General features: G+C 38.6%; 1 protein-coding gene across 3 annotated transcripts in view; it reads right to left on the bottom strand.

Moving 5' to 3' along the window:
- The window catches only part of UNC80 (unc-80 homolog, NALCN channel complex subunit), a 223,804-nt gene that overhangs the window by 12,461 nt on the left and 185,671 nt on the right, over positions 1-25,672 (bottom strand). For all 3 annotated transcript variants that reach the window (XM_042953135.1, XM_042953134.1, XM_042953136.1), the window contains 9 exons: positions 16,576-16,776; positions 14,274-14,397; positions 13,184-13,309; positions 11,816-11,939; positions 10,873-11,079; positions 7,709-7,893; positions 6,707-6,872; positions 5,015-5,194; positions 2,111-2,249 (listed from right to left, as the gene is read on the bottom strand). In XM_042953135.1, coding sequence (XP_042809069.1) covers positions 2,111-2,249; positions 5,015-5,194; positions 6,707-6,872; positions 7,709-7,893; positions 10,873-11,079; positions 11,816-11,939; positions 13,184-13,309; positions 14,274-14,397; positions 16,576-16,776 — 1,452 coding nt within the window. The remainder of the gene's footprint in view (positions 1-2,110; positions 2,250-5,014; positions 5,195-6,706; positions 6,873-7,708; positions 7,894-10,872; positions 11,080-11,815; positions 11,940-13,183; positions 13,310-14,273; positions 14,398-16,575; positions 16,777-25,672) is intronic.

Below are 25,672 nucleotides of genomic sequence, written 5' to 3'. Positions count from 1 at the left end.
CTTGCTAATTTTGCAATGAAAATGCAAGTAAACAAATGGAAGGAAGATAACCCTGGAATATTCACATGGAACTCTCATTTACCGCCTTAGTCCTCCTCTAGTGACTGAATTCTAAATGCCAAAGGAAAAAAACTTGTCAGGTTGGTGAGAGAATGATTAGTTTATTGATTTATTTGGGTGCAGCTGATTGTGGGTTTTGTGAACAGAAACTGTATCATGCTTGCTTGCTTTCTTTCTTTCTCTCTCTCTCTCTCTCTCTCTCTCTCCTTTAGTACCTAGCTACCATTGAGCTAAGCACCCATGAGCTGATTGTACACTGTAGAAATAGCCTCTGTCTCCAGGAAGAGGCTCCTTTTTCTTAATACACATAGACTTTACTACCTTCACTAGCCTTCCAAAATATGACTCAAGCCAAAGGGTTTAACTGTATGATTTTTCCGGATTTCCCATATATCCACAAGAGAACAAATTTTCTCCCTTGAAACAAATTACCCTCTTAATGAATACGTACAAAGGGAATGGATGGTCTTGTTAGTTTAGATAAATAACCAAGAAACTCTCTATGTTAAATTCCTATAGTTCCCTAATGTAAATAAAACTTTTAAATAAATTACTGGATAGTTTTCTCTTGTCCTTGATAGAACCTTGCACATTGCTAGCAATTAAAAGTGAATTGATAGTTACCAATATTATCTTTTCTTTTTGGACATTTTATGTATGTATGTATGTATGTATGTATGTATGTATTTATTTATTTATTTATTTATTTATTTATTTATTTATTTATTTATTTATTTATAAAGTAGGTTTCACGCCCAGCACAGAGCCCAATGTGGGCTTGAACTCAAAACCCTGAGATCAAGACCTGAACTGAGATGAAGAGTTGAACATTTAACCGACTGAGCCATCCAGGCACCCCCTTTTTTGGACATTTTATAGTTTAGATCTAATTTTTTTCGCACATTTTACTTGTAAGACTTCCTTTTTAAAGGTAAATTACCAAAAGGAAGGTACATAATCTTTTATAATGATACTAACCCTTATATATTATTAATTTTTGTAATAACCAACCAGTACATAAAACATTGCTTTCTTGACAAGTATGCAATTTCCTTATTAATCATCTTTTATCATTTGCCCCTATTTTTTGATATTCTCCCAAGTTAGGCTTCAATTCACAATTTTTTTTTTCCATCTGTAAAGTTCATGAACTATTTGCTAAAGGATTTGGGTACAGGGTAATTATTCCTGCATATAAACTGATTTTATCTAAACATTAGAATGTGCTCTGCTTTGTATTATTTTCCATGTATGAGTTATAACAATGAACCTGTAGTATTAAAAATAAACAACAAACTAGCCAAAAACACATAAGGCCAATGCTTTGAAAGAATTCAGTTCCTGAAGTGAAAATATCACTGGTTCTGAAATAGATAATGTTTTGACTTTTACATCACATAATTTTCTGTACTTGATATATGTATCTTGGAATGTTTCGTGTATATTCTTAGAGGGCAGAGAACACATAAAGAAAATGTCTTAAAGTGGTTAGTCATGGAATCATAAAACTATAGATAGAGAAGGTACCATGAAGACCACTTTAGCCAACTTCTTTATTTCACAGACAAGAGCATTGTTGACCCTTGTTAAATGACCTGCCCAAGGTTACACATGTTGGCATAGGTCCTGTTCTGTTTGGTTAAGCATCACTACCTCCAACTAAATACTAATGACCTACCAAAGTCTAAACTGTACCACATGTATCAAGCTCGTCTTCTATGCTTGCCAGGTACTCATTAGCTTAGCTAATGATATATGTGAAATACGAAAATGTCATTTGATGACCAGAAAAAAAGATATCACGTATCTATTTCTAGAGAATTTTTAAGTTGAAATAATGCATGCGTCCCAGCATTCTACTGGTCTGGCTTAGAAAACTCTGCAAACTGTTGCCTGCATGACTTTGGTTAAAATGTCCTTTGTTGAATGATCTACATAAAAACATGATTGTCTGCTTCTCTTTTGGCCTTTTAAGACTAATAAAAGTAAATTTTCAGCATTGCTAGCTTTGCCCCCAAATGCAGAATGTAAGATATCCGTGGCTCTTTACCTTTGGCTGGGTAACATGCCCACCTCGGCCTGAGGTGCAGACATGCTAGAGACGTGGCTGGAGAACCGCCTCCTTCCGATAGCACTCAAGAGGTAAGCTTCTTGTTCACTTACCACACTGGGCATGCTTACAGAGTCATCTGATAGGGGGCAAAGGAATGGAGTGTTATAAAACTATGACGTCGATCAGAAAACCCAAACCAAATTTGTCCTTGGGTTCCATCCTTGGCTTGAATACAGCCTTAGGGCGATCTCTGAAGCTATCATTTGTACCTTTTATAGACTATAAAGTAAGACTCCCAAAGGTCTTAGTTTTTCATGGGTACAAAGGGATAAATAACTCTTCATATCTACACATCTCCCACCCTCAAACAGCCCTTATGAAACAAACAAAAACTTCTTAGCCATTTCACAAGTAAATAACTTGTGAAAGTCAAGAGGCATTGGCAACATAAAGGTTTCAGAAAAGCTGGACTAAACATTCTGAGAATAGTGCAAAAAGGAATATTATTAAATGAGTCAAGTACATTTCTTTGACATTCAAAAACTACACTGAGTACACCTAAAGATTTTTAGACAGCTGAGGGAAAGACTATTTCAGATAGTTTTAGGAAAAATATTTTAAAACTTATAAAGTTAAAAAAATAAATGCTTATTTTGACCTAAAGTTTTAAACTGTATGCATGTAGTCTTACTTTCTTCATGGAAGTGGTAATGTATTCAAACCCATGTGAAAGTTAGCTTTAACACAGTATTTGTGACAGGTAATCTCATTCAAGTGAGTTAATGTTGTTTGTTGCTGAACAGTAAACATATTTTGATTAACATAGTGTTGTGGTGAACTTATGCTACCATATAAGATCATCTGACATCGTGCATTTAAAATACCCCAAATAGTCCTATTTCTAACAAAACTTCTTTCAAACCCAAAAGGTGTATATGAAGTGTCAGAAATATTAGTGACCGACTTGAAGTTGATTCTTGTTATAGAGTGGTATTTCTTTTTTAGGTGTGTTCACAGAGAAGAGAATAAATAAATGTTCCTTAAAAATATGAAAAACATGGTAGGGTAGATAGAGCTATTTCTACAAAAATCAGATCTCACTGATTTTTTCCCCCTATTTAAACTCATATATCACTTAATAGTTTGTCAATATTTGTTTGATGATTAATTATGTGTTGCCTTCCATTCACCCTTTTGTTAAATGTTACCAAAAATGTTTGTCATCTCCTCTGCAGGACTAGATCTAAGATCTCAGAGAACGTATTTTTTCTCATTCTTGTTCCTCATCTTGTACCTGTTAGGTCTTAAGACAGGTTTGATGATAGAATGGGAAAATAGTTTAATTCAAAAGAGTCAACCATCTGGCTTTCATATCCACCCTATATAAATTAATACACACCCACATAACAACCACACATTTGTTAGCAACTCAGTTTCCGCTGGGATGATTGTGATGTCTAAGAGCAGAGATATTGACAAAAAATTACATATTCATCAGTGTGTAAGTGCTGGCTCCTAGCTAGTGGTCGTTCTGTTTATGTCCTCTCTACTTTTCTTCTCTATTTCCTTCCTGCTGGCTAGGACATCTACTTATTCCTAAGGTTACCTACAAAAAATATTTAGCTCTACTAAAGATTGGTGGTATAATTTCCCATAATTAAAAAGATTGCTGGGAGAGACTGCTTCAAGCATTAAAGAAAAATAGATACCACTTGAAGTTCGGAACGATTATAAGGACTTAATGTATATAAAAACTGTTGATCCTTATCTCTCTCATTTTGTTTCCTTGGTCAAGATTTTCCAAGATTGCCCAAATTACAATTTAAAGAGTATTTCCATGCACAATGACCAGGGTGATTTTGAAACATGTATATCTGTAGGTCAAGTGAAGGACAATATGATTATCACTTTGTTATCTAATTAACCCTGAAACAAAATCTGGAAATGTTGCTGCATTTCTTTCTTTCTCTCTCCTACACATCCAACTATAATAGGGTACTAAAATACTTTCATGTTAATTAAAATTCTAACCTCAACTCTTATTTTTTCTAGTTTTGATTGAGGCTTTTTGTTGTTGTTTGACATGGAGAGGCTCTGAGTGAAGATCTACATTTTGTCTTCTTCATTTTTAAGACATTGACAGCATGCTTTGCTATAAATGTTATATCAGAGGGTCTTTGAAACACAACTGGAAAATAATCAAGACAATAAAAATAAGTAAATTACCATGGTATTTCATTGGACCTTTACTTTTTACTTTTAACTCCTGTTAAGCATACACATGAAGTATATTCTCAACTAGATTTTCCCACATTTTATGACACCAAATCTTAGGCATATGAATTAGAAGCTCCTGGACTGCCTCAGTCATTAGGGATACTCTTAATTCAAATTTAGGTTGTATTCCCTCTTGGGTTGTATTCCCCCATGAGAGCCTACTGGTTTATGTTCTAGAGAGTGTAGCTGACTGGTCTTTTCTGAGTCCTGAGTACATGCATTGCTTACTTTTCCTTGCCCAATAAGGTCATATAAGTGCTGATGAGCGCTCTAAGCAAGATAGCCAGGAGAAAGGGGAATAAACACTTCCCTTAGTTACCTAAGTACCACTTAAATGAGAATAAGTGGAAAAGTTTGAATATACAAGCTCAAAAAAATGTGGGGGTCACTAAAGATTTACTTTTTGTCTGAATTCCTTCCAAATGACCAAGACTATCATGGAATTTATAGAAGAGTAGGCAGTAGGGATCATGGTCACAATTCCATTTTAAATCCTTTTTGTAAAAAATGACCAAGGGATCAGAACTGGAAAGGGTCAGAATGGCATGCAAGCTCTCATTTGCATGCCAAGCTGGGTCACACATGCCACCCCCCCCATCAACCCCATACTGTGGGGTGACCTACTTTCCTCATCTTCCTCATCAGTCCTACTCAGGGTGTCCTGCGAAGCCTGCTGGGAGGGTTCACTGTCCTGCTCCCAGACAGTGCCTGTGCCCGTGTTGGAGCGGGACATGGTGGCCAGGCTCAGGCGGTAAGCGGAGGTGGAGGTGCCCACAGTACTGATGGACGTCTTCCCTTGGTAAGCTGGGAGGTTGAGAGACCAAAGGAAATCCATGGTGAGCATCTTGAAGGAAAACAAATGCTTGCTTCAAACTCCTCCCTTGTATTGGCTACTTGTATTTTTTTAGGAAAGGTCAGTGAAATAGTGTGTCCTAGATAAATAGTCTTTAGGATAAAATAGTGAGTGGAAGTGAAGATAGAAGAAAAAGAAGAAGAAGAAGAAGAAAAAGAAGAAGAAGAAGAAGAAGCAGCAGCAGCAGAAGCAGCAGAAGCAGCAGGAGGAGGAGGAGGAGGGAGGGGAGGAGGAGGGGGAGGAGAGGAGGAGGAGGGAGGAGAAGAGGAGGAGGAGGAAGAAGAGGGAAAAGGAGGAGGAAGAGAAGGGGAATTGGCATTTGATTTACTTATAATTGAATAGTTTCTTCACGGGAATATAACATCTCTAATAATGTAAAATGATATGGCTTCTTTTCTTATAGCTTTAGATATCATATGCTAAGCCTGGAAGAATGCAAAATAATTTTGACATGAATGGAAGCTTCCAACTTGGCAGATTTTACTGAGAAATATACCTTAGCTCACACAAGCATGCAGGAGTAATAAATACATTGTCTGATAGGAACTTCTCAATCAAAATCAGAATACAAATCAAAGCTGTGTTTCCATTCTCCTATTCTGGAAATTATAACTTAAAAAATATCCCCTTGAATATGTCAAATTATTTTATCATAAAGCAGAATATCTGAATGGCACTGTGCAGATTTTACTAAGACTGTACTCATCAAAATCTGTCTTTAATACATTGCAAGTAATAATAAATTCTAGAAAGAAAAAGAAGCCACACATATGGGAGACTACTTATGGGTAATGACTGCCCTCTAATGGCAGATAATGATTTGTTTTCCCTCCTGGTAATGCTGTTAATAATTGTAAAAAGTAAACAGTACACTCCCCAAAGAAAACCTTTGGAATAATGTAAAGCAAGGACCCCTAGCCTGCCAACTCTAATTCAACACTTCCTCCCCCAATTTGTGAAAGTTAAAGGCTTGTAAGCAATCATACTAGTTGGAAGTCCCCTCACTGTGGTCACTGTCAGATGGGTAGATTATTTACCCTCTGTTGAGTCTCCATTTCCTCATTCTTTAAGTGGACTCTCACTTATGCACCTTGCAGGCATTTGTGTGGATTAAATGAAATAACATCCATGAAATTATCTACCATGTAATAGATGTTCAAAGAATGCGAATCCTGCTTCTCCTTTCCAAAAAGGAAACGAAGGCAAGAATTCCAATACTATTTTTCTTGTTAAGTAGTCAAGTCAGAGCTTAACTGCTGAAATGAAGACTGAAAAAAAAAAAAGTTTAGAAAAGATTCCCCTGCCTTGTCGTTGACAATGATCACATGGTCAAATCTACCAGTGGACTGCATGGCTAACTTCATCCATGGTTCCAAAAAGAGTGGTGACCTGGACAGCGGCATTCTTTGTAGGTTGTGAGTTCCAGGAGTCAAACAAATTCCAAATACCCCACACTTACTCACCTGAGCCACTGTGAACTGCCTCTTTTAGAATTTTTAGTTCACTGTTGAATTCAGCAATAAGGGAGCTTTTACACAGAGGGCGTGGGATGAAGCGCCGCTCCAGCTGGTCAGCAATATGTTGCCGGGCAGAAAGCTCTTCATGATTCTCTGCTGGTTGGGCCAGAAGCTGAAAGGAGGGGAGAGATTCTCAGGTCCTCAATCTTCCCATCTGTACAATGGGCTAATTATTGTACCTATTTTATAGTGGATTGTGAGGATTAAGTAAGGTAATACATATGAGCTTTTGTTATTTTTCTTTAAATGTTTACTTTTGAGAGAGAGAGAGAGAGAGAGCATGCTTGAGTGGGGGAGGGGCAGACAGAGAGGGAGACAGCGGATATAAAGCGGGGTCTGTGCTGACAGCAGAGTGTCCCATGCACCACTCATATTCAGAAACTGTGAGAGCATGACCTGAACCAAAATCGGACGCCTAACTGACTGAGCCACCGAGGTGCCCCATGTGTGAAGCTTTTAGAACAGTGCCTTATACAGGAAGCTCTTAATCAATACATTATTTTGAATCACTGTCTCAGGAAATCGGGGCAGGAAAAGAATAACACAGTAGATGAATACTGAGGGAGGGGAGAAACAGGCCTTAACTGTTCTTTTTCATGATTATTTAAAATCAGATCTCTGTCATGTCACTGAAGAAAGAACATTCTTCAGATCGTACCATTGGGTCAATCTTTTTTTCCCTTTTCCCCTAGGGGGCAGTGGTGAGTAGAGACAGAGGGCAGAGTTTTACAGACTAGAATAAAGGTCTCACTGCGAAGGTACTTCTAACACGAAGTTTTGTCCTCTGGGATCCTGTTTTGAGCTGTTTTCTCATCAAGCATGGTATTAACAGGGTCCTACTGACTAGCTATCCCGTGTCCCACGAGCACGGCTGCAGCAATCCTGCCTTAACTGGGAGAAGAGCACATTCCTGGGGCTTGTCATTTCTAGGAAAAGCACACACCACACCTTGCACTGGATGAAAGGGCGTAAGAGCACGAAGATGGGTATTCGGGTCCGCACGATGAAGTCGAGGAAGTCCCACAGGGCCAGGCCTCCCACCTTCCGCAGGGCCATCTCCTTCACCTGGAGGCTCAGCCAGTACCACTGGCTTCCCAGCTGCCTCTCAAAGCAGACGAGAATCACCTTCAGCGCTTTACAGCAGGAAAAGAGAAGAGTAAGTCCGCATACTTGTGCTTTAGAGGAACCCTGCTCACAGCCACAGCCCTTTATGTGTCAGAAAATGTTCTGAATTTCTAAATCCTCTCAAGTTTCCAGAAACGTACATGTACTCCTGGGCGAGAGTATTCTGACATCAAGATAAAAATCTGGATGGTCAACATGTTTTGATTCTGATCAGGAGAACGCAGACATCTTTCTTAAGCGCATTTCGCTACCATTGTGGAAAATACAGAGAGCAGCGGTTCACAGGATTGCAAGGGAAATGTGTTGTAAACAGAACGTGTGGCTAATATTTTGCTTTCTGAAAGTTTTCTCCTAGTGGCCTTATGGTAATACCAGCATATTACTCATACCCTAAGCTAAAACACGGGTATTTTAAAAGTTTTTTTTTTTTCTTTTAAGCATAGACATAATATATTCTTGTTGTTTAAAGTAAAATCAAACCATACAGAATTACACGGAGTTCAAAGAGGAAAAGTCCTTCCCCTTCCCAGATCCCTTGCCAGCCCCATCTCCTCCCCAGAGAACCAGGAAATGCATTTGAGTATATCCTTTCAGGTGAAAAAGCTCCATTCTCCCTCCCTCCTTCCCCCCTCTCATATTGCACATCATGTTTATTATTTAAGCCTGTTGGATTTCTTTTGCAATATCTCTTTCTTCCTAGATTCTGGCAGCCCTGTCACAATCTACTTTTTTATTTTATTTTATTTTATTTTATTTTATTTTATTTTATTTTATTTTATTTTATTTTATTTTATTTTAATTTTTCAGGAAGAAGATTTCCCAAACTGTGTCAGGACCAAACAGAATATTGTAGAGACGTCAAACATTATGGCAGGAGCGTCCTCTGACATCTCAGCTCTCTGCACAGGGTCTGGCGTGGGGCAGTCAAGGGAGGCTTGGCCTTCCTGATCGTGTCATAAGGCCCATCCCAGCAACTAAAAGACGCAAACACCTTTATCACGTAGTTAGGACATTTCCAGGGGAAAACCATGCCATGTAACACAGAGAGGGATGTTGTAAGAGTCTTCTTTACCCACCCTCCTCAAAATCTCACCTTCACGGCAATCATTCACCCCCATTCCTTTCCCTTAACTAAACAAACGAACAAATGAACAAAAAGCAACACTCCTCTTTCCCTACCCTGAGCTTGGTGACATTTCTACTGTTATGTGTCTATTAGCCTTCTTTGTGTTTCTGCCATTCTGCTTCCCACCTTCACCTCTTTCAGCCCAATACATAAGCAGGATAGCAAAGGGCTCAGGAGCAGGGACTCTGGTGCCAGGTGGCTTGGATTTGAAATTTGGCTCTGCTGGTTATTAACTGTGTAACTTTAGGTAAGTTACTCAACCTTTCTGGGCCTTTGCCTCTTCACTCCTAAAATGAGAAGAACATTTATACTTCTTAGAGTTGTTGTGAGGATTCAAAGTATAGAAAATACTGCCTAGTGCACAGCAAGTGCCCAAAATAAATGCAAAAATCGATTTGAAACAGAGGCCCAGTGGCCTGGCCAAGTAACCAAAGGATCCACCTTCATTAAAAAGGCAGAAGGCAGAGTGAATTGAAAATAATTACTCATCAAGTGTGTTCTCCTATCCTTGCCTTATGTGTTAAAGCCCACCGTCTCCCTCCTCTTCTGTGCAATCCCAAACCTTATGCACGGCTTTGTTCCAGAGCCTAGATTTTATCTGAACCCCACATTCTCACGGCTTTGGCAACCAAGCCCCGTATGGGTAGGTCCTGTGCACATGCATGCTTGTTTCCTTTTTTCCTTTTCATTCTCACTGTCAATCACATAATTTTCAAATACTTATTCTTATTCATTTATTTTTTTTAAGGAATCTCTATGCCCAATGTGGGGCTCAAACTCACAACCTGAGATCAAGAGTCACATGCTCTACTGACTGAGCCAGCCAGGCACCCCAAGATCTCCCCTTATGATACAGTCCAAACTCCTCACACATTCCAAACTCCAAGGACCTGTTTTTACCGGTGTGTATGGTTCATCTTATACCCCCCACATGAAGCTCTACTTTGATAAATTGAAAAATGTTAGGCATGATTTTCTCAACTTGCTCCTTTTGAGATTTTCTGCTGCCAGTGCTCCTTATTCTCAGTGCTATGGCAGGAGTGGGGCTTTTCCCCAGCTTAGTGCTCCTTGGCTTCAGGGCCAAGGAGGGGGGCTCCAGTGTTCCATGAGGCAGGACCAAGTTAAAGGCAGGGATGGGGTGATAGAAAAGTAGCAGTGGAAGCCAGAAGGAAACTGGAAAGCCTATGGGGGAGAACCAGTTGACTGGCCTCACCAGAATGAAAATTAAGATAGAGATTTAGAGATGCTATTATAGTAAGGGAAGAAAACTAGCTAGTAGGGAGCATAATGTCCTGTAAGGCCACCATGTCTTACTGCGCAGGATGTGGACTGCCCCAATCTAGGGGCTCCGTTCACATAGACGACACACCAGTGAGTCCCATGAGCTGTGCGACTCAGTGTCTCTGTGTATTAGACGTAGTCTACATCTGATAACAGCTACCATAGGTAACCTCATTAGTGATCTCACACTTAACCAGCAAGGAGAAATTCTTACTACAGATGCTTTCCTTACATGTCCAGATGCTGTTAGAAAAACAACCAAGTAATTTAGGTACCACAGATAGGAAACTACTTTGTTTTCTGGCATATGTTTACAGACTGTTTTGCAAGGGTGATGCTTCCTGCTTGCTGAAGTGGCTTCTTTAAATACCTCTGGACAGAGGTCTTTTAAAATACGTTTTGAGTCAAGGTGTAACATAACTCAGTAAGTATTTATGTTACACGTGTACATACACAAACATACATATACTCATATATATATACACACACACAAACATATATATATATTCTTGTGTGTGTGTGTATATATACAAGTGTGTGTGTATATGGGGGGGGGGGCGGGCATAGGGAGAGGACCTACCCAAGTATGCTGCTTGGCTGGTGGACTCTGCCAGCCCTTCCCTGCGCAAGTCTTTGCTGGCATCCCCAGGGGTGGAGCAGTGGGCAGGGGAGCTCTCCAACATGAAGTTCTTGCTCCTGGACGTGCTGATGATCCGTGGTGGCAGGAGCACATTAATGACCGTCTGCAGGAGCAGCTGTACCTCGGGCTGTTCCAGCCACGGGCTATCTAAGGGACAGAGTTCGCAACAGGGAAGTGGAAAGAAAAGCAAATCACAAGGTAGACTTCCCACATTAGACACAGCAAAATTCAGCTGTCTTTCCAATGCCAGACTAGAATACCCTAGAAACTCGGGTGTTTCCCCACCAAGTACAGCTTCTCCTCTGGACAAAAACAGCATCCCTGATACTGGGTGTTTTCTCCATAGTCAGCACCCAAGGGCTCGTGTTCTTAGCCAAATCTCCCGCTTACCATTGCGATCTGCTTTCTTTCTTTCTGCTCAAATACTCATAACGTATTGTCTTTACATTTGAGATAAACTTTCCCTAAAAGAAAAACACCCCAAGAAGGAAGAATAATGAAAGTATATTGGATTTAATGGCAATGGCGGGGTTTACGCTAACCCTAATGGCAGTAGATTATAAAGTCCATTCACTTGTCAATTCACACCACACTGTATTTCAATTAATACCATCTTCTTAATGGAAACAATGTTCTCCCGATTTTTGCTGTACTCAAGTGATTTTAAACAGGACACATCTTCCATGAAGTGGAGCAGAGAAACTCTTGACCCAGGGTAGCTAAACTGAAAAGAAAGGAAAACTCTATTTCCTAAGGCAACCCTGTTTAAATCATTCAGATGGACTTCAGTGATGGCCTTCATGGGAAAAAGAGTAAGAAATAACAGTCTGCCACTAAAGAAAATACAACAGTGATAAATTTCCTTTAGTTAAATTAATCAGACCTTTGCTTCCAGATCCTACTGTGAGCACAAATGGGATGAGTAGATTTAAAAGCATCCCCTCCCTTCGCTCTTGATTGGTGAATGGGGAGATCACATGGCTTAAAGGAAAATCTTCTTTTAAAGCCTGTGCAGCAATAATAGAAAAAAAGATTAATTGACCCCACACCCATTTGGTATGTTTGTTTTTATACAGCACGATGAAGACGGTGATTCCCTGTTGGCTGCTCCTGGAAACTATGAGTTCAATTGCACAGTGTACAAGATTCACTCAAAACTGATACTTTACCATTTGCTTGACATAACTGAGAGTTATATACCTAAAAAACAGTAACATCTTGAATATTAAATGCAAAATTGTAATACTTATGGTCTGGCACAAAAAACAACTGCACATCCCCATTCATTTTCTCCATGTGTCCACCAATAAATATTTTAGAGATAGAAGAGAAGGAATAAATGATAGCTTGCCACCTGTTCACCTAGAAGTTATTTAGAAGTCCTCTGACCTCTGCATAAGGCCTTCTCCAAAACAGAAAGGAATAGGCAATATAGAAAGAAATATATGATCTCTGTACACAGGTTATAAAGATATATCACTTTAGGGATCATTGTTTCCCTTCTGCATGGTAGCCAAAGCTCTTGCTTAATTTCTTTTGTACCATCACCCATTCTCTGGATGATGGACCATCAAGTATAGTTGTCAGACAATGGATGGGTCATTATCCATTTACATCAAGTGTGTATTTCCCATCAGTCACAGAGCTTACTGATGATCTACCATTCTCTAAAATCAGGTGACACACAGAAAGAGGCAGGGGAATTGGCATTCTGCACTTTTTGCCTTGGGAATATTATTTTAAGAAATAAAATAACTGGGAGAGTAAAAAAAAAAAAAAAAAAAAAAAAAAGAAACCCACAGTATTCAACCCACAATCGTTAAAGTAAATTAAGATATTCAAAGTCTAGTAATAACATTTGAAAGAATTTTATATTGCAATTCTTTCTGCGAATAATTTAAAACCAGACTTTGAATATTACTGTGTCTTTTAATTAACAATTGTGGGCTGATTATCTGTGAACTATTATTTTCCTAAGGTTTTGCACACATTGGAAATGACTTAAGTGGTTCTTGAGATTGTGGCAGGACTGAATGACTCTGCTATTTTTGAGATCTCGAGAAGAATTACAGAAGCACAACTTAGGGCCAAGCTCAGGACTGAAGCTCCAAACCCATAAAAGTTTGGAGATGTTTACACTTTTGTTTCACAGATTTTGCCCAGCCTTTGCAGAAAAAATAGAGAGAACACCATGATCTGGTGCCTCAACCAGCAACTTAATGAGCGTGACAAACAGATAAGGCAGTCACACCTGTATCTGCAATGCTACAAGCCGGACAACAGCTGTGCTGAAGGGCAGAGGTGGTGAGAGATAAGGGCTGAGATGAAGAAGGGGTAATCCATCAGCAACACTGGAAGGTCCTACCACTCCCATCACCTGAAATACAAACAGAGCACATGACCAGCCTTGACTATTGCAATTTCATGCAACCGTAGTAAGGGAGTCTCATTCAGTAATAATAAAATAATAATAATGATGATGATAATAATAATTTGAAGGTTGGGCATGTTACTTTCAATCTGTTCTTGCTGCCTTCTTCCGAAGGCATGTAATGTCTAGAGTCAGATCGAACATGACACTGGATTCAGCCAAGGTTTTGTAGAATGTTGTTGGTAGCTAACTATGTAAATAATGAGAGATGAACCAAAAACTATTCTAATCAGGAGATTGGACATACTTACTGGTGAATTCAAAGGAATGCAGTCTGCATTCTTTGATGGAGCAGATATTGACAACAATGATGATGGCATAGCTCTATTTGCACTAGGCATTCCAGCTATAGACTTATTGCTCAACTAGTTAAGCAGCAGATCCTACTCAATGAAATGCTCTAACATGGTTTCCACATTGTACAAAACCTTGTGAGGACCAGACTCTAGATATTACATCCATGGTAAAAAAAATTTTTTTTTCTTCCCATAAATCCTAGACTGGCCAACTCATAGCGTCATTTTGCACTAAAAAAGAAAAAAAAATCTCTTTGCATTTTAAACTCCCCCACCCCAGACTACCTCAACGTCTAGCCAATTGTGCGGTCTCCACCACCCCACTCTCCAACTGGCAGCCCTCAACTCTCAGCGCAACTTAAAGAGGCAAATTGTCAAAGTAGTGCGTGGGAAGCAGCACACCAAAATCCCACCTGTGTAGGGATGGGCCCCTAATCTCCCCACGCACCACCTTGAGATGTACCTCACTGTTTTCAATGTCACCTGAGCCGTCTGTTTTCATGGGTAGGTAGGGGCACAAAGTGGTTGACCTGTAAATCTTCAATTCAGAGAAGTCAATAGCAGAGTTAGCTAAATTTTGCAAAGTTTCATAAGATTGCCACTTGGCTACTCACCAGATTGACACAGACATTGATCAGTGACCTAAGGTGAGGCAGGAAGGATATGATTGGCTGCCTCTGAAGTGTCAAACAAACCCCTTCAATCAAATTGCTGGCAGGCTCCCACTCAACCTGTCGCCTGGAATACAATATAGGAGCCGTTAGCAGCGTGGCTCCCTTCTGGAGTTAGTCTGAAACAAGTGAATGAGACAGTGATTCTGACACCATCTAAGACAGGACAGGTGTCTGAGACAACAAAGTGCTTCACACGGGATGAAGTTTACCCATGTTGTTCCAAAAGCACAGAGCACACTGGGAAGGGAAGAAGATACTGAAAACGTAGCAGAGGCACTCCTGCCCCACTCGACTAATGAGACAAAATCTATTGAAGAAAAAACAGAGATGATGAATGGGTTGCATTTTAAGTTCCCTGGTTTTAGCTTTGAGAGAGGGTATAAGACTACAATTTTAGGAAACCCAGCATAGGGGCCATTACATCCAACAGAACTAATCTGACCACAGGCTGCATTTCTGAAATCTATTTATCAGACTACAATTGATCTCATCAGCTTTTACACCAGGATACAACTAATTAGATTTATATGGGTTAACTCCTGCCAAAAACATGACATTAGAAGATAATAGTCCATTTAAAAAAGCATTCTTTCTTGGCCTCCTAAGAAATGATATTTTTTGGCTACTTTCTATGGTCATATAAGTGGTATAAATCTAAACACAATTAAATGGACATGGGATTTTCTGTAATAAAGTCAATCCAGTCTGTAATTGTCTTCGTGCCAAAAAAGCGATCTCTGTGGCCCCCAAATAAACAGGTTGGGTTTTACTGATCTCAACACTATTTCCAAATATCATCCTGCAAACAATTTCTACGTTTATATTTCCAACCAACGTAGAATATCTATAATGATGAAATGAAAATGTTCATAAGTGAGGATATATTGACATCCCTGATTCTCAAGTAACCTACAAGGTCAGGTTTAATCAACATTTCCCTTGTTGAACTGAGATCACCTAAAAGAAATTAAATCCAAGGCAACCTCAAATTCTGAGGCTGTACCCCAAATAAATTGCCTATAATTGGCCAATCTATGCATTAATTCAGAAATCTACTTTTAAGAAGCATGATGTTCTCTATAATGGGCTTGATTATATGACAAATGAGTCAGCTATGGAGATGTTTAATATCTTAACATACAAAGTTTTTTAAGAAAAAGAACTTATTTTGACAGACCCTTGTAAGAATTATAAGACTGTGGCCATTTACCAAAGGGCACAAATGTTCCACTGGGACCACTAAAAACATAGGTGTGCTGTAAGGACACAGACATTTCCATGCCACTGAAATAAATAACCTTGAAATAACATATAGGCATTCGTCATCATGTTATAAAGGAATATAGGAACAAAATATCAACTGCTGGAATGAAATCTTTCAATTTCTTTTTTATAAATCCAACAGCTCCTGATGGCTACATAAATGAACAAAAGAGCATAGGCTAAAACCTGGAAAAGTTCTGACAAATTGAATGCTAAGTGCTACAAATTCTTGGACAAGAGTTGCATTGATTTGTGGTTAATATTAAAGGGACTGAAAATGCTCTCATGAAATCAAACTTGAAATTTCTGAGTTAGTAGGTTTATCAACATTTAATCAATTGAACTGTCTGTCTACAGGTTTCCAAACTGGACTCAGATCTCCAGGTAGTCTGGTTCCTTGCATAGAAAGGTTATCAGTGAATAATGCAGGTTACTGAACAGAGATCAAAGGGTAATTGTGTTAATTTAGTATCACCCTGAATTAGATGAAAAGGTGAAACTTAGGTATTTGCTATTAATCCTGGGATTCTTTCCAGCTCCTATGTGGCTGCTTATTACTAAGATTTGCCTTTCTCTAAACTGGTAACTAAACTACTATGCTAAAGACAGTATTTTTTGAACATCAAATTAATTTTTCTCTTCTCCTCAGTTGTTTTATTTATAAGGCATACTCTGCTTTATTTCAAAAGAAATTGAAGGATACTCACTGAATTTCTTATGTTTGTCAGATGAGGAACATGATAGCTAAGAAATGAACAGAACTTTCAAGATGAACACATATAATTTTAAAGAATATGTTATTTCTTCAAAATGTAGACCCTGCTACTCATGCATCCATATACCTGGTTAGCTATGCACGTATGCCAACAGAAAACTTTCAAGTCATTCATATAACTCCAGATTGTGCCGCCATCTTAAAAGACGGTAACCCCCAACTTTGAATCCGCAATATCAATGGTTGACCAGGAGGCCTTCTCACCTCAAAGTAGGCATCTTATGAATTTTGTTGAACATTCTATCCAGTCTCTTTAAAATGAGGATAAGGGCTGGCCTCACTGCCTCGGCTGTCCAATCGGTAATGGGTAGCATCTCCATGATGTAGCGCCGAAGCCCACGGCTCTCCATTGTCTGGGTGTCGTATGGTGCCAGCTTCAGAAGGGAGTGTGCAATTTCTGCCAACCTACATTTTTTTTTTAAAGAATAAGCGTAGAATGCCACAATGGGGATTTCCCTGTATAGCACCATGTTAATCAGCCTTCTTTCAGCATACCAACCCCCTGAACTAAAAACATTCTTCCCTCTACCTTCTATCCCTTAGGTCTTCTTGCATGACCAATACATTGATACCTGCACATACATATTAGCAAAGAATCATAGAATATTCCAGAGGGTAAATGTGAATAGCATCTGATGAGTAAATTAAAACCCAGAGAGATTAAGGACAGGCCAAACATATCTAGAGAATATGTATACATGTATATGTATGTGAGGATACACACACACACAAATACATACCTACATGCATATATGTGAAAGGTACGTATATACACAAATATGGGTATAAAACAAAACTTAAACTTTAAATGTACAATAAAATCACTAATATCAAGGGCTCAAATAAACTTCATGGCTCCATAGCTCCTTTGGTTAAAGGCATATATATATATATATATATATATATATATATATATTTAATGTTTTATTTATTTATTTTGACAGAGAGAGAGAGCAAGAAACCTCGGGAGGAACAGAGGAGAGAGGGAGAGAGAGAATCTCCAGCAGGCTCCATGCTGCCAGAGCAGAGCCCAAAATGGGGCCAGATCTCACAAACTGTGAGATCATGACCTGAGATGAAATCAAGAGTCAGAAACTCGACCAACTGAGCCACCCAAGCACACCAAGGGAATGTACTTCCTCCAAGTGTAGCCCAGGGTCTGTCACCAGACACAGGTCCATGCTGTATGTCCTAAGTACAGAATTTCTGAAGGTGAGCTGACCAACAGCACTGACTGGGCAAGTGTGTTTCTAGTAAATGCAATAGTTGGTTAACTAAATAAATTTCAAAACTAAACATGGGTTTCCAACTTGTAAATATTACAAATATAATGGTATACATGGTCTTTAAAAAGCCAATTGAATTTATTTTTTTAAGTTTATTTATTTATTTTGAGAGAGAGAGAGAAAGAGAGAGAGAAAGAGAGAGAGGGGAGGGGAGGACCAGAGAGAGAATCCCAAGCAGGCTCTGCACTGTCAGTGCAGAGCCCAACATGGGGCTAGATCACATGAACCCTGAAACTATAACCTGAGCTGAAATCGAGTCAAATACTTAACCAACTGAGCCACCCCCGTGCCCCTGAATTTAATTTTATATGAAGAAGAAAGCATTTTATTTATTTTTAGTCAAATGTTTCATTTTATTTAACTTTAGTTTTTTTATTACAGTATAGATAACAGTGTTATGCTAGTTTCAGGTGTACAATAGAGTGATTCAATGATTCTATACACTACCAGTGCTCATTGTTAGTGTACTCTTAATCCCGTTCACCTGTTTCACCCATTCCCCCCACCTACCTCCCCTCTGGCAACCTTTAGTTTGTTCTCTATAGTGAAGAGTCTGTTTCTTGTTTGCCTCTTTTTTCTTTGTTCCTTTGTTCTGTTTCTTAAATTCCACACATGAGTGAGATGTCATGGAATCAGTCTTTCCCTTATTCCACTTAGCAGTATACCCTTTAGCTCCATCCATGCTGTTGCAAATGGCAAGATTTCATTCTTTTCTGTGACTGGTTAATATTCTATTCCATTCCTATATATATCTATATATCTATCTATCTATCTATATATATCTATATATATAGATAGATAGATAGATTCCATTCCATTCCTATATATATATATATATATATATATTCCACATTTTCTTTGTCCATTCATTCATCTATGGATGGATTGGATACTTGAGTTGCTTCCATATCTTGGCTATTGTAAATAATGCTGCAATAAACAGGGTGCATTTACCTTTTTGAATTAGTATTTTCATTTTCTTTGGGTAAATACCCAGTAGTGGAGTTACTGGATCATATGGTAATTCTATTTTTAATGTTTTGAGGAAACTTCACACTGTTTTCCACAGTGGCTTCATCAGTTTGCATTCCCACCAACAGTGCATGGGGGTTCTTTTATAAAGAAAGCATTTTAGGGGTGCCTGGCTGGCTCAGTTGTGGAACATGCGACTCCTGATCTCAGGGTTGAAGGTTTGAGCCCCTCGTTGGATATAGAAATTATTTAAAATCTTAAAAAAATGAGACAGCACTTTAAACTTTTACAGTGCTTCGCTATCAAATACATTGAGTAGATGCAGAATGTGTAGAAGATGATATTAAGAGGCAAAGCATACTCATTCATGGTAATATCTTGCATCTATGTTATATGATTTGAACCTCACTTTTTTTCCAGGGGGAAAAAACTTATATTTTAAAATATATATCCAGGACTCCTATCACAGTGACGGAAATGTCCATATTCTTTAAGGTACTAGAAATCCCTTTGAAAACAAGTTTCTTTAAGTAAAGGGTAATTAAGCCAGTCTTACCAATTATTTGAATCTTTTGTTTCAATCAGCATATGTCTAGCCAGATATCAAAAGTATGCTATGGAAGCAGAATTCAGGACAGGGGGATTCTGATGGAAAAGGGGAATAGAGAGGCCTCATGTTGTCTAAGAGTGCATGTGTACATGGTACCATCAGGACGCATGCATGTGCTAAGGGTTTTCAGAACTATTACTAAAGGAGAAGAGGAGATTCCAAGTAAAGGGACATCAGAAATCAGCTTTTATATTTTTTTCTTTTTTTTTTTTAATGTTTAATTATTTTTGAGAGAGAAAGAGAGACAGAGTGCAAGTAGGGGAGGGGCAGAGAGAGAAGGAGACACAGAATCCGAAGCAGGCTCCAGGCTCCCAGCTGCCAGCACAGAACCTGATGCGGGGCTTGAACTCATGAACCATGAGATCATGACCTGAGCCAAATTAAGACTTTATTTTTAAATAATCTCTACACCCAATGTGGGGCTAAAACTCGCAACCCTGAGATCAAGAGTTGCACATTCTACCAACTGAGCCAACCAGGCACCCCAAGTTTTTCTTCTCCCTTTTTTTTTCTTTTCTATTTTTTTGAAGCAAATTTACCTTGGAAAAGCCCTGAAGATATAATCCTCAATCTCATGGTTAAAAGAGATCTTTTCTTTTCTTTCTTTCTTTTTTTTTTTTTCTGAAAGAGATCTTAACAGCTCTTGGGCAGTGAGGTCCATAAGTTGGACCCCTGACTGGATCCTCTTTAATAAAAACAGCCTAAAGTAGAAATAAAAGATTTCATTTCTCAGGCCCCACTCTAGATTTAATGAATAAGAATATCCAAGGATTGGGCCCAGAAATCTGTCTATTTTTTACTTTAATTTTGAAAATTTTCAACATATACAAAGGTAGAGAGGCAAGTATATAATGAGCCCCTCATGTACCCATCACCCAGATTTAACAGTGTTCAATTCACAATCACTCCTGTTTAATTTATACCCCCAATCACTCCACTTCCCCCTACTCCAAACTACTTTGAAGTAAATCCCAAGCATCAAATCATTTTATCAGTACAGATATTTCAGTGTGTGTCTCTCAGGTTAAGGACTCAAAAAAAAAACAAAAAAACAAAAACACAATACAATTATGACAGCTACCAAGTTAAAAATAATTACTATGAAAAGAAAGTTATCCAGTCAGTTTTCAAAATTCCCACATTATTTCATGATTCTTTTTTTTTCTTTAACATTTATTTTTATCTTGGAGGAGACAGAGAGTGAGTGGGGACAAAGAAAGAGGAAGACGTAGGATCTGAAGCAGGCTCCAGGCTCTGAGCTGTCAGCACAGAGCCTGACTTGGGGCTTAAGCTCACAAACTGTGAGATCATGACCTGAGCTGAAGTTGGACGCTTAACCGACTGAGCCACCCAGGTGCCCCTATTTCATGGTTCTTAAATAAACTTCTTAAAAAAACAAGAATAAAATAAGACCCATACATTCAATGGGTTGGTATTTCTCTTGAGTTTCTTTTAATTTGCAGGTTTTTCCTCTTCTGCTTTTTTTTGATTCTCTTGTAATTTATTTCTTGAGGAAATCAGCTGCTTGTCCTGTAGTGTTTTCCACACTCTAGATTTTGCTCATAGACTCTCCATGCTATCATTTAATCTATCCCACTGCTTCCAAATTTAGTTCCATTTGTGGTTAGACTAGGGGTTAGACTAGATTAGCTTTTGATTTTCTGGAACGCATATTTCACAGGTGATGTGCATTTTCATCAGGAGACACATGATTCCTGCTAGTCAGTCTCTATGATGTCAGCTGCATAGATCCTAGGCATCACTAGGCATCACTGCATAGATCCACTAATTCATTAGAAGTAGTGCAATAACAATGTTGTGTCACTCTTTTTCTCATGCATTGACAATAAAATTCTAATAAGGAGAAATTTCTCTTTGATTACTCCAAAAGAGACAAGGCAAATGCTTGACAGGACTTATATTTTAAGAGCTCCTAGTGATTCTGACAGGCACTCTGGTTTAGGAATCACAGCCCAGCCACTGTCTCTCTAACACCTGGGTCGCTCTACAATGACTTCGTCTGATTAGCACCATGGTTGGGGAATTCACTACTACATAATGCAGCTCCCTCCACCTTTGGAGGTCTAAACTCTGAGAAGCTCTCCTCATATTAGGTCCCCAAATGCCCTCAGTTTCTTCCTTTTGGCTTATCTGGAAGCCTGAATTCAATCCATCTTCTCCATGTCAACCCTTCATTATCAAGAAACGGTTATTGTCTTCTCTCCAGACTGAACATCGTACTTGAGGAAATTGTGTGTGAACGCGCATGTCTTAAAGAAATCATTTTAAACAGCCCGTGCCTTCTTCCGTTTATCTCTTTCTCACAAATGTGCCACGCAGAAAATTCTTTACTTTTCAGGTTGTTTGTATGACAGATAAGAGCATATCTACCTGCACATATTTCTTTCCCCTTATTATTTTATAGATAACATTAAGAAATGCTTGGGAAAGGATCAAACTGTCTATTTTAAGTATAAAAACAACATTTAGAACTGAACTTGAGTCATTTATGCATTACTATCTGAATTTCTCTAATCCCTGCTGGTGTTAAAAAATGAATTTGCACTGAGCATAAAACAAACAGTTCCTTTAATATAGTCTTTGCTGCACTAGCAGATGATAATCTCTTGGTCAAAAAAAATTCCTATGGTCCTTTCCCAGTGACAACACAAGAGATTTTCCCATTGAGAGGGAGAGTTGAAGAGATGTAGGCAGAGAGCTGAAGGCAGAGATGGGGGAGAGAGAGGGACATAGAGACATGGGGAAGGAGGAGAGAAGGAAAGAATTTGCAGAACTTATTATCCTGCTATATATACTGCTGGGTTAGGCAAATGAAACACTGGATTCCCTTAGGGCAGTAACTCTATCTAACCAAGAATCTGGAGATCCTTGCAGTCAACCCTATAATGCAGGAGTGAAGATTGCCTCTTGTACTGTCTCTTGGTTCTTTGCCTTGAATTAAATATTTCATGTAAATATCTCCCTATCTATTATATCATGGCATTCCTGTTTTACCAAACCTCTCTCCTTGAGTCATACTATCCATTCTTATGACATAAAACACCACCTAGGTGCTCACAGTTCTGGCTTCTACATATATCCAAATATATATTTAGTTTGTAAGAGAAAACCTAACCTATCTTTTGATTGGTGCAGGGTCAAAGTACATGGGTCTATCCCTACTTAGCAGCATACAATATTTCTGTTTGGCCAGAGATAATGGCAGGTCCGTTTTTGTCAAAAGCTTGTTGTGAGAAATTGCATGAATAGAGGTCATTTAGCAGAGGTCCTGGCAGTAAAAATTTTGCCTATCCTCCAATAGGCAATGAAATAACTGTGCTTTTCAATGACATTATCTTGTGCTTTTCAATGACATTATCTTGGCTTCAGATAGGTTGCTCTTGCTGAAGTACATTATGATGTTAGCCAACTTTCAGTACCGACAGGCCTCTAGCCACATCAAACTGGCATTTTATCTATTATGGAGGTTTTGTTCATCACTCTTTCCTTTTAGCAAACACCAACCAGGAGATATTTCTTATTCTTTGTATTTTAAAAAAGCAATGTTTTATCAAACAATTAATTGTTTTTATCTTATCGACACTATAATTTTGTAATTAGTCATTTCCTCCTCATTGCTTTGATAACTCAGAAGCTCAAAATCAAGTTTATGGTCATGAATAGCATCTAATCTGATCAAATCATATAGATTTCCTATGTTAATGTTATCATAAACATAATTATTTCCCTGCTAATTTTCTACTTTGTTCTGACTCTCTAATTTGTATATTCTATCCCCCTGTTTAATTTTCTAAGTTGTCTCAAGTATTTTGCAAAATAGTAAACACAGAAACACACATATGATATATAGTACTTGCAACAACGCATTATAGTAGTTTTCTTTTTTTAAAAATTTTTAATGTTTATTTATTTCTGAGAAAGAGAGAGACAGAGTGTGAGCAGGGGAGGGGAAGAGAAAGAGGGAGACACAGAATCTGAGGCAGGTTCCAGGCTCTGAGCTGTAAGCACAGAACCTGACATACGCTCGAACTCGTGAACTGAGATCATGACCTGAACTGAAGCCGGATGCTTAACAGACTAAGCCACCCAGGAGCACCTTATTTAACCTTTAATAGGGTTTGGCCCTTAGACAGAGCTCCAGACCTCTCTAACACTCTCCCCTTCCTCCAAATGCCTTAAGAAGTGTAGATATAAATGATTGAGTTATAGGACAGTTACTAACTCATGATCAGGATTGTTCTCTCTCTCTCTCATCCATCTTTGAGGAATCTTGTCCCTTTACTCCCACAAAATGGCAGTTGATAGTAGTGATTCTCTGATTCTAGGAATGTGATGTTGTTCTGTTCACAGAATTACTTGGTTCAGGTAGCCATGATCATTGGGAAAGGAGGAGCGATTGACTGAATGGAGCACTGGGTTGCTATTGCAACAGGCTCTTAATACTACAAACTTTCCTCCCCTTTCCCAGTGCAGGTACAGAAGTTCTTAGTGTGAAATAAGCTCTTCTCCATTGCTGTACAGTGGGAGCATAAACACATAGGAAGCTCTAGAGGCCTGAGTGTGTGCCAACAACTCAGAGAATGTGAAATTAGCTTGGAGTAGAAGAGGCTGTGTTTTCTCTACATTTATGGGCTCTCACTTTCCCTCACGTAGTACTTTCTAAATTTTTCAAGGGATAATTTTAGAAAAAAAAGTCGACAAAAATCAGGAAGTTGGCGTGTTTTGCCAAATAGCAGTATTATTTCTGAATGGCTAGAACCTAACTCTACTCTATAGATATACTAAACTTTTTAAGTGCCTATTTTGTCACCCATGGAATTTTCCATTCAAGGAATTTTTATGACCTTTCATAAACCGTGACAAATCTGAATAGAAGATCATTTGGAATCATGTTTCTTTTAAGAATCTGAAAATATAGACACAGACTTCAGGATTTACACAAGTGAGGTGACATCACCATAGAAGGAATGAACTATGAGTGCACAGAGATGCAATTCTAGGTCCTCTGCCTGCCACAACAGCAGTAACATTTAAAAAAATTTTTTTTTAATTTGTTTTTTAAATTTACATCCAAGTTAGTTAGCATATAGTGCAACAATAATTTCAGGAGTAGATTCCTTAATTCCCCTTACCCATTTAGCCCATCTTCCCTCCTACAACCCCTCCAGTAGCCCTCTGTTTGTTCTCCATAATTAAGAGTCTCTTATGTTTTTGTCCCCCTCCCTGTTTTTATATTATTTTTGCTTTCCTTCCCTTATGTTCACCTGTTTTTTATCTTAAAGTCCTCATATGAGTGAAGTCATATGATATTTGTCATTCTCTGACTAATTTCACTTAGCATAATACCCTCTAATTCCATCCACATAGTTGCAAATGGCAAGATTTCGTTCTTTTTGATTGCCAAGTAATACTCCATTGTGCGTCCGTGCGTGTGTGTGTGTGTGTGTGTGTGTGTGTGTATACCACAACTGCTTTATCCATTCATCCATCGATGGACATTTGGGCTCTTTCCATACTTTAGCTATTGTTGATAGTGCTGCTATAAACATTGGGTTGCATGTGCCCCTTCGAAACAGCATACCTGTATCCCTTGGATAAATACCTAGTAGTGCAATTTTTGGGTCATAGGGTAGTTCTATTTTTAATTTTTTGAGGAAACTCCATGCTGTTTTCCAAAGTAGCTTCACCAGTTTGCATTCCCACCAGCAGTGCAAAAGAGATCCTCTTTCTCCACATCCTCACCAACATCTGTCATTGCCTGAGTTGTTAATATTAGCCATTCTGACAGGCATGAGGTCGTATCTCATTGTGGTTTTGATTTGTATTTTCCAGATGATGAGTGATGTTGAGCATTTTTTCATGTGTCGGTTGGCCATCTGGATGTCTTCTTTGGAGAAGTGTCTATTCATGTCTTTTGCCCATTTCTTCACTGGATTATTTAGTGTTGAGTTTGATAAGTTCTTTATAGATTTTAGATACTAACCCTTTATCTGATATGTCATTTGCAAATATCTTTTCCCATTCTGTCAGTTGCCTTTTAGTTTTGCTGATTGTTTCCTTCGCTGTGCAGAAGCTTTTTATTTTGATGAGGTCCCAGTAGTTCATTTTTGCTTTTGTTTCCCTTGCCTCCAGAGACGTGTTGAGTAAAAAGTTGCTGCGGCCAAGGTCAAAGAGGTTTTTGCCTGCTTCCTCCTCTAGGATTTTGATGGCTTCCTATCTTACATTGAGGTCTTTCATCCATTCTGAGTTTATTTTTGTGTATGGTGTAAGAAAGTGATCCAGGTTCATGTTTCTGCATGTGGCTGTCCAGTTTTCCCAGCACCACTTGCTGAAGAGACTGTCTTCATTCCATTGAATATTCTTTCCTACTTTGTCAAAGATTAGTTGGCCATACGTTTGTGGATGCATTTCT

Source organism: Panthera leo, chromosome C1 (genome assembly GCF_018350215.1).
Source record: "Panthera leo isolate Ple1 chromosome C1, P.leo_Ple1_pat1.1, whole genome shotgun sequence".
Lineage (NCBI taxonomy): Eukaryota > Metazoa > Chordata > Mammalia > Carnivora > Felidae > Panthera > Panthera leo.
Note: the sequence above shows the minus strand (reverse complement) of the source record. Positions and strands in the feature narration are given on the sequence as shown.